The following is a 10,415-nucleotide window of genomic DNA, read 5'->3' on the forward strand; positions in this document are numbered from 1 at the left end:
AAAAAAAAAAAAAGAATGGGAAAAAAAAGAAATGCCAAAGGGAGACACATTCTAGTAGAGGGAATACAACATGTTCACAGGATAAGCAAGTATAGGATATATATTGAAAATAAATACATGATGATTAGGGGTAAGGATGTTAATAATTGGGGGTAATCAAGAAAGGCCTTTTGAAGGATGTAGCAACTTGGACTGAACCTTGAATTGTGCTGAGTTCCCAAGAGACATAGAGATGAAGGCATGAAGAATATCCCATGCAAAGGTATGGAGATGGGAGATGGAGTATCTTGCATGGGAAATGGAAAGTATCTTGGTTTGGTTGGATTATAGAGTGTGAAAGGAAGCAATTCATAATCATATTGGAGAGATTGTCTGGAGCCAGGTTGTAAAGTATTTTATTTTTTTTTTTAAAGCAAAGTTTATTCAAAGTTCACCATATTGGGTAGACTTTTTTTTTTTTTTTGCTTTTTGGAGGCGGGAAGGTAGGGCAATTGGGGTTAAGTGACTTGCCCAAGGTCACAGGGCTAATTTTGTGTGTGTGTGTTAAGTGTCTGAGGCTGGATTTGAACTCCAGTCCTCCTGACTCCAGGGCCTGTGCCCTATTCACTGCACCACCTAGCTGGCACTGTTTGTATTACTTTTTAAAGACTGGTTTTGTGAATAGGTTTAGATAGCATATCGCTTGTTGTTTGTCCTTCATTTTCAAGGAGGACCAATGACATCAGGAAGGTGATGTCTTGATTTGCAAGTCAATTAGATTTAAGTGAGGCAAGGCTGTGCTAATTCACCAGCCTCACTTTCTCCTTCAGAACCATCTGGGTCTAGTAGCAAGACACAGATCAGGATGACTGGAGATGGCCCCAGATACTGTGGGAGACCTTACACTTTTTAAACTAAGGTCTTTCTCAGGTCTCAGTTTGTCTGAGGCAATGCCCATTTAGTGATTAAGGCTAGGTAATAAAAGAGGCAAAATATGGCTTCTTTACCATATCTAGAGAAGGTTACAGCATACAGAAAATGAACAGAAGTGATAAGACCTTAAGAAAATTTTTACCTGGGATAAAAACAATTGACAGAGAGTAAGATTACATAACTAATGAGTGAAGGACCTGGAACTTGAAGCCAAGTCTTTGGATCCAAATATTCTTTTTCACCATGCCATATGATCTTATTTTCAAAATTCAAAAATTGAGTCAGAAAGCTATGGTGACTTGCCACAGGCCTTATAGCTAGTAAAGTGGCAGAGCCAAGTATCTGAAGATGTATTCAAGTATTTGAAATTTTTTTGTCTGGAAGAGGAATTAGACATGCTTGCTCCCAGAAGAAAATAGGTGCAAAAGGGAAAAACTATAAGCAAAAACTTCCTAAGAATTATCCCAAAGAAGAACAGTCTACCACTGAAGGTCTCATACTGAACCACCTGTAGTGGGGATTTTTTTTTTCATTTTTGGGTTAGATTATTTGCCCTCTGAAATCCTTTCCACCCCAAGATTCTGTGGAGAGACATATGTTTTCCCTTGTGCTATGACATGGCATGAAATGGGGACAGAATGAGGACTGTTAAAAGGGGGAGGCTGAGAGAAATAAGTATCTCAGCAAGATCAAACTGAGATTAGTGGTAGGGTTAAGATAACATGCATCAAAACCCGCTGCACTGCTTAGGCGAGTTGGTAACATAACTAATTACTACGACCATCAGGACGGTAAGTAGCTAGCCCTGTAAGATGGTCTCCACAGAGACTAAAATTTACAGAAAGCATGCTCACAGGACAACAATAAAAGGACTGTGATTCAAGGTCTAAGGATAGTAGTCATCAAAAAAAAAGGCTTTTCTCAAGGAGGAAACAATTTCTACCATGTAGCTACCCTGGTGGAAAGTCATTTAGCCCTCTAGCCCCATGTTAGAAATACCTAGGCTCTGAATATGATCCCAAAGAGCTATCCATTACTCAATTAAATTCAGCAAATATGTATTAAGAACTATGAGTAACATACAAAGAGCAATATATACATAACCTTTCACATATACACATATTCATATATGTATGTATATGTAATGTGTGTGTGTGTGTGTGAGAGAAAGAGAAAAAAAGAGAGACACACACACAGACACAGAGAGAGACAAACAAAAAGATCTATGGTTTGTACACAAAGTACCTTCAACCATTCTCTGGGGATCCACTTAGCAAAAAGGTACTTTAAACAAACATTTTCATTTCCAGCTAATGGTACTCTATTTTTCCATATGGGTTCTGAGTAGGAGTGAAAACACCTATTTTTTCTTTGACTTTTTTCCCTTTATGCTTTTTTCTTACTTTCCTTTTCTTGGAAGACTTCAGTCGCTAACATCTTCCCTTTTGGTCATGAGGAGAGAACACATACTTTACTCAAAGGCTCATATAAAATCCTTGTCCATTAAACCTGACAGTAGGAAGTGCTAAAGGGCAGAAACCCAAGACATTAATCAATGCCCACTCACCTCAAGTTCAAATTAAATATACTTGTCCCCTTAAAAATACTGCTCTCCAATAAAGTGGAGAAAAACAGATGCAAGACTGTTTTTATTCTCCATTTGTCTGTTAGTAGCAGTTTTACTTTTTTATTTTAGAGAGTTTAATTCAATTTTAAGAAGAAAGATTATTTTCTTCTGAGAGGATAAAAAATTAGCATCCAAATGAAAATCCAGGTTCTGCATGGGAAATGAGAAAAATATTTTTAATATCTAAAGGTCATTCAAAGGGGGAACTTTTCCCCTCCATTAATTCTGGAAGGAACTGAATATTGATGGCCAGACATTAATTTAAATGTTGTGAAACTTAGTAACATTAGTGCAGCTGATTCATTTTTTGCTCAGCAGGGAATCTGTGCCAACAAAGTAAAGGAATATGGGACACTAGGAGGAACCTCAGTTACCAAGTTTAGCACCAATGTATCTGTGAAACCACTAGTCATTCTATCTTAGATGGCTTTGTCTATGCTCCAACAGATTTCTTTACTCCTAAATCTCTTTTAGAAGGGACTGCTTGATATAAAGTTGTGGCTGTGGTTTGTCCTTTGTTCTCAATGAAGACCATGACATCAGGGAGGTGAGGACATGACTTGTGACTGACTTTGATTTGAGTGAGGGAGGACTGTGCAAGGTCAAAAGCCTCTGGGTCCAGTGGCCAAATATTGATCAGGACACCTAGAGATGGCCCAGAATGCAGCGGGAGACCTTGGCCCTTTTAAGCTAAGGTCTTTCCAGGTTCTCACTTTGAGTGAGGCAAAGCCCATTCAGTGAATAGACCTTTCTAAATGAATCAAGGGATGGCTCCTTTAATTAAAAAAAAAATCAAACTGGGAGTGGAAGACCTTCAAAGTTTCTAGCCAAAAGAGAAACAGATACTATTTGCATTCCCTCTGAGCCAGGAGGGTTCAAAAAATAACCATTAAGTGGTTCTTGGGCAGGAACCTATTGTTATCCAATCCATGAGATCTACAGATGCAGCCAAGATTCAAAGGAGATAGTACTGCTAAAAATACTTCAAATGAAACACTGCTTGCTGAATAGATGAATGCTTTTTTTCAAACTTGTAGACATCTTAAAACTACAGAATCAACCTATCACTTTCTATGGTAACCTTGTTCATATTTCACAACTAGTAATCATCATTACCCTGTGGCTAGTGCTCTTTCATCTACCCACCATGCCCACCTGCACTCCAATGCCTCTACCTGTCCCAGCCAGATTCTCACTCTGCTCCAAATGCCAGTGTAGGAACCTTCCCCTGGACCATTTTATTTAAATAAACTCCTAAGATTTAGCACCCTGAAAGCCAGGCTAGGAAAGAGGCAACTTCTTGAACAAGAACAATGAAGACAAAGAAGAAATAACTGAAAAGACCATGGGAGAAGCAAAGGACAAAGAGAAATCCTGAGTAAGCAGCAACACTAGGAACAGAGAAAGAGGGAACAATGGACTTACTTGAGCTAAAAACATCCTCCCATTAGAATGGATAATGGAAAATCAAATGTTATCTGTCAAACAAGTACAATGCAGTAAGGTAAATTAATACATATTCACTCATCAAATTTATTCAGGTGAATAGACCTTTCTTTCTGAAGATATACAAATATTTGCCCTTCCATTAACTTATGTAATCAAAAGACAAATATGGCAAAGAGTGAACTGTTTGGGGGGTTATCTTATCATTAGCTGGAATAGATAACAAATTTCATGTAAAACATAAATAAACCTGGCTTATTTTAAAGGACAGTTAAACAAAAAGCTGATGCTAAATTTTAGCACAAGATGGATTCTTACAATTGTCTCCCTCTTTATATTAGGCCTTTTCTATTTGATTTCCATTTCAAAACCAAGAAATGAACGTACCGTCCTGACCTCCAGCCATCTGTTGGCAGCTGAGAGAAATAAATAGGCTATGTTGTTTGTGTCTGTCAACTCTAGCATGCGTTGCTTAAATCTGGTTTCGTGCCTGCAGAAAACAAAAAAAAAAGTTATAATGTTAGCCACACAATGGGAAAAATAATAAAAAACAGCCACTTACTACTACTTCATTGCTTGCTCAACATAGTGACAAATTAATGGAGAGAGAAAGAATAGTAAACGGACTCCTACTTAAAATAAAGGTCAACTGCTACTGCTCTACTGTAGTGTTAATACAGATGGTGCAAACAGAGATTTTCCTTTCTTGTACTACAGCTGAGAAAAGATAGCTTCCAAAAAAACCTTTTTTTTAATTGGCAAATTTTATTTTTAACAAAATAAAAAAATATGTTTTTTGAAAATAGTTGATAAAAAACAGAAAAAAATTACTCCAAATGACCATACATGCAATCATATAATTTTTTATGATATTTGTTAAGAGAAAAAAGTTATTTGTTTTCATTTTAATGACATGGTAATAGTTTAATCATACATTGTATTTAGCCAAAGGGTTGTTTTTCTGGTTTTGGCTTTTTGCTTTTTAAGGTGGTCTTTATTTACATAGTTACAATGAGTTATTCTTTTGGATTTGTTTTCTTCATTCTACATCACTTATCAAAAGTATTTCTTTTTGAAATTTTTCATATCAATTATTTTTAAGGCAGTTATATTCTGATACATTCATAAATCACAATTTAAAAAATAATTTTCCAGTTTTTAGATACAGTTTATTTCCAACTCTGTGCTTTTGTAAAGATTGCTGTTATTAATAGTTTTATATATATATATATATACATATATAGGACTTTTCTTCTCATCACTGATCAATTTATGGTATAAAGTTAATATTGATGGAATCACTGGATCAGGAAGTATGGAAAATTTCATATAACTTTCCAAAGTAGTCAGACCAATTCATAGCTCCAACAGGAGTAGCAGAAAATTAAACATGTTGCTTTTCCAACATGGATTTTTTAATCTTTTACAATTTTTGCCAACTCAATAGGTGTAAGGTGATAGCTCAAAGTTTTTAAAATAAGCATTTATTTGATCATTAGTCATTTTGAACACTCTCAGATAGTATTATTATTATTATGTTTATTATAATTTTTGTTGTTCATTGGTCTTTGATCACACTCGTTATTTAAGAAAGCATTTTAAGTCTCCAATTCGGCCCACTTTTTGTTTTCTTTATTGATTCTTATTTATATGTTCTATAAAGGTATCTGATATTAATTTCACTTTGTGTAATGATTAGTAGTTCCTATTCCTATTTGAATTTTATGCTACTGCCCTAGATAAAATTTTATAAAAATATAATGTATGGAGGGATGTTCTTCATAAATCCTGTTCAGCTGTATATATCATTAATATCAATACAATTTCTCAATGCTTTGTTCAGCTTGTTAATTCCATTTTATCTTTCAGTTTGACTTGTCAAGATCTGATAGCGGGCCATTTAAGTCTCTTTTAATAATTCCTTACCATCCAAATATTTCAACATTTTAATTAGCATTTCAATTTATCAAACATTTAAATGTTAGGCACAGGGAATAAAAAAAACCCAAAATGCAAATAATCTTTGCTTATCAAGAGCTTCTGGAAGAGAATGACATACCCACAGATAAGCAAATACAAAATAAATGCAATTTTGTGGGCAGGGGAACACTAATAACTGGGAATCTCAGGACAGATCTGGGGAAGGAGGTGAAATTCAAGGTAAGCCTTAAAAGAAGCTAGAGGATCCAAGAAGCAAAGGTAAGGATAAAGAGCTTTCCAGGCATATGGTGATAGTCTATCCCCAGGCAAAACAATAAAGGTGGAATGTCATGTGAGAGAAAAGCAAATTGATTGAAATGTAGAGTTGGTCAGGGAATGGTAACTGAAATTATTCAAAAAGACAGATAGTAGTCAGATTATGATGTTCTTTAAATGCAAAACAAAGGAATTCATATTTTAGCTTATAGGCAAGAGGGAAACACTGGAGCTTCTTAAACAGGAGAATGGCATGTCTATACTTAGAATTTGGCAGTTCTGTATAAGATGGATTGGAGAAGTGAGAGACCTAAGGCACAGAGGCCAGTAAGGAGATTATCATATTATGAATTTAGAGCTAGAAGGAACACTACAAATCATCTCATCTAATCCCCTAGGTTTTTGGATTAGGAAACTGAGGTCTAGAGAGGGGAAGTGACTGACCTAGATCATGTAATTAGTAAGTAGCTAGACAGTTTTTGATATGTGAATTGTTGCTCCTCAAGGCTTTTAAGATCCTTTTCACTAAAGAACTGGAGTTTCATGATTACATTTCAGGATGAATTAAATTCGGGATTTCTCTGTCAAAATTCCATGGATTTCATAGACTTAGACTTTGCCGTCCATTTTCAATGCTTTCAGGAAACGTACATATATACTTTTTTTTTAAGTATGGCATTCAGAGATCCATTCTTTATATTTTTTTCCTGAGTGACTAACAATTCTCAGTTTGTACTGAGAAGCTACGTTCTCTAGCTCTATTACTTGAATTTGCAGCAATCGCAATTCTTCCAGATTAATTTTTTTAACACCTTCTGCATTTTGTCTCCCATATGGACCATTATATTTCTTAGAGAATCCACTCATTTATAAAGATTTTCCATCTACTGTTTTAAGCTGCCAAAACTCAACTCATTCTTTTTCATTTTTCTTGTTTACTGATTTTAATTGCAGTTTTAAACATGCCAGAACTTCCCTATTTCTCTAATTTATCACTTTGAAGTTTTTTTTTTCTAAATTCCATTTTTACTTCTGGGGAGCTTTTACTTGTTATATTATACTTTCTTTTTGGGAACATTCTTTTTTCTTTTACTCCTAAAGTATTGATTCATTGTATTCATCCTTATCTTATTAGATGACCTCTATGGTTATTTCCATCACTAACTCTTATGATTTTACAAAACTGGATCACTGAATTAAGAGTAATCTTGGATCTTACAATGACCTACATTGGCCTGTAGTATATGAAAAAAATATATCATGCAGATAATTTAAACATTTATCTGTGATCAACTAAGTTCATTCTGGGTTCAAAATTTTCAAGATAATTCTTCCATAACCTGATTTACAAATGAAACTGTTAATGAAAACCTTATTCATTTGAGCATGTGTTCTATTCTCTCACAAAAAGTCATGCTATGTGGTAATAAATCTTTCCTAAATTACAAAAAATAGTTTCTTCTCATTTTTCCATTATTTTCCCCTGACGATAGCAACAATAGAAAGGCTGCATAATACAATCACAAAAGCTGGTTCAGATCTTGATGAAATGCCAAATCAAAGTAGTGAGGTTCGTTCAACCTCAGCAGCCATGAATCATCTTGTGTGGACTTCATGTTTAAGGATTATATTGAAATAAATAACCCAGATACCATTTTAAAACGAGAGAGGTGTTTCTATTTGACTATTTCAGAAGTCCAAAGTTTTTAAAATATAAGATTTTGAGATAAACTTACTTATATCTGATGATCAAAGAGTAATTCATGAGGTATTCAGCAAATACATCCTCCTTGATCATCCTGTCATATATACAGACAAACGTACATACATATGTGTGTGCATGTTTGTACACATCCAGTCACATATACAGGACAAACTCTAATTGTTTCATCAATATAGGTGGCCAAATCAGAGAAACCAGAATAATTTGATAAGTGATCAGTATCTGATTTCTACTAATCAAATTACTATACTACATATTTAATCGGTACCAAATCATTATTTTACTGTATTGTACAGATATAACTTTAATGTTATGCAAAATAAGACATGTCCTGTATACTCATACACTGGTGGATGAAGTAAGGGAACATGAAAAAAAAACCTCACATTACCACAAGCTCTCAAAGCTTTATCAAGAGAGGCTTTTCTAATGGCCTAATCTGTGTTTCTACTCTTCTATTTTTAAATGAGAATTCAGAGATCATCTCATCCATCTCATATCTGAAGCAGAATTACTTTTATTATATGCCAAGAAGTGATCAGTCAGTTACCAGTGTATAGGTCTTCAGGGTTATAGAACAAACTAATTCCCAAGGAAGCCCCATTCTATTTTTGGACCACACAAATTGTTATAATTTTTTAAATTAATACATTTCCATTTTCTCTCTCCACTACCTCCTCTCCCTCCTAAAAAACCCTCTAGCAAATTTGCAAAGTGAAACATAACAAATCCATCATCATTCAATGGACCATTGCTAATTGTTGTACAGTATTTCCATATATTTAGATGAAATATGCCTTTGTGTAATTTCTCCCCATTGCTTTGAGTTCTGTCCTCTGGTCTCAGAAGAATAAATCTAATCCTTTATCCACATGAAGGTCTTATAAATACATGAAGACATCTATCACGTCCTCTTATTTATGGAGAAGATGGACTGAAGAAGAACTAACACAAGTTAGTTAGGAGGCTATCATACCATGAATTTAGAATTGGAAATGAATTTAAAAATTCATTTCATATAATCTCCTTGCTTCTCTTTTCCAGGCTAGACATCATCAATTCCCTTAATTGAGCCCCTGACAAGGTTTCTAATACCCTTCTCTTAATATGCTCCAGTGTCTTAATTCTTTCTAAAATGTGGCTCCCAAAACACACTTATCTACATATGGTTTGGGCAGGAAGCCCATCTATCCAATTGTTAACCAAATTTTCAACTTTTTCCATCTCATAACTACTAAAAAATTATAAAATGTTAATAGCAATGTCTATGTGGCCTCTTACTCCTCTCCCCAATGGTACAGTTAGCACTACAATTCAGTTGAAGCAAAACCATTAATATCACAATGAAGAACTTTTAAAATGCTCTTTTCTGACAGTATTCCGTTCCTTACAATTTCTTAAGTTTTGTGGTATTATCTTGGTTGCAATTTTAAACCATTTGTAAATGGTTTTGGCAACAACTAAAGCAGCAATGAGTGAGGAGGGATGAAAATGCAGTGAACATTCTTTCTGTGTGTTTCTATTTGGCAAGAAACCTTTTGTTTTCCTAATGGAAACTTTGACACACTCAATCTGCATCTTTTCATCCATATCCAGCTCATCTTTTTGAACATTCCTAGACCTTTATTCTATCAGACAGAAAATAGGAAAGGATACCAAAATGTTAGTTTAATTGAACTATGATACTTTGCTGAGCTACTTGAGGGAGTTCATTGTTTCATTCTAGTTTATGATGAACTTGGAATACGTGGAAGGCTGAAAGTATAATCAGTTAATATTAATTTTCCAATAGAACTCCAACACACTAGAAAGTCTGAGTGGCTTAAATGAAAAAATAGAAATGAATATGGTTGATTCCTTACAATGCCAAAGTTGAGAGAATTTTGTCCATGGCAAAGGAGATGCTCATATTTCGGGCTCTCTATTTTCTAGCTCTCTCTGCATCTTATGCTGGTAAAAGTGTGAAAGTCAAGTTATGTTCATCTTCCAAATACAGCATAAGATCCCTACTTGTATGAATAAAGGATAGCACTCCCCTGATGGAAGGCAAGTTCCTAGTTAGTTTTACTGTCAGATTACTCTTACATCCACGGGATTAGGAGAACCAGAAGCAAAAGACAAATAGTCTTTTCTTTTTCCTATGGCTTTCAAGAATTTTGGATCTGAAAAGAAAATTTCTATTTGGAAGAGTAATAGTAAAACTCTGCTTGGGTGACTAGTACCTATGGAAAAGGTACCTTTTAAAAACCTGAATCTTGACTTATCTGTCATCAGCTTGGCCAGAGTGATATATAGTGGAAAGAAAACGGGTTCTGGAGTCAGAAGCCTGAGTTCCAAACTAGGCTCGTGCCAGAAGTTTTGACCCTTGACAAACTACCTAATCTTACTGTGCCTCAGTTTCTCCACGGGTAAGATAAATGTAGCACTTTTGCTACTTAATGCAGAGGGTCCTTGTGAGAAAATTAAACCTCAGAACTCCATATAAATGTCAGTAACCATTATTATCTGTTC

General features: G+C 34.8%; 1 protein-coding gene across 4 annotated transcripts in view; it reads right to left on the bottom strand.

The window, feature by feature from the left end:
* Positions 1–10,415, bottom strand: part of LOC138175776 (ATP-binding cassette sub-family C member 9-like) — a 204,294-nt gene that overhangs the window by 51,194 nt on the left and 142,685 nt on the right. For all 4 annotated transcript variants that reach the window (XM_069106237.1, XM_069106236.1, XM_069106238.1 and 1 more), the window contains one exon: positions 4,373–4,475. In XM_069106237.1, the coding sequence (XP_068962338.1) occupies positions 4,373–4,475 (103 nt within the window). The remainder of the gene's footprint in view (positions 1–4,372; positions 4,476–10,415) is intronic.

This window comes from Petaurus breviceps, unplaced genomic scaffold (genome assembly GCF_028583685.1).
Source record: "Petaurus breviceps papuanus isolate PSGF00001 unplaced genomic scaffold, PetGlider_PUasm1.0 79, whole genome shotgun sequence".
Taxonomy (NCBI): Eukaryota; Metazoa; Chordata; class Mammalia; order Diprotodontia; family Petauridae; genus Petaurus; species Petaurus breviceps.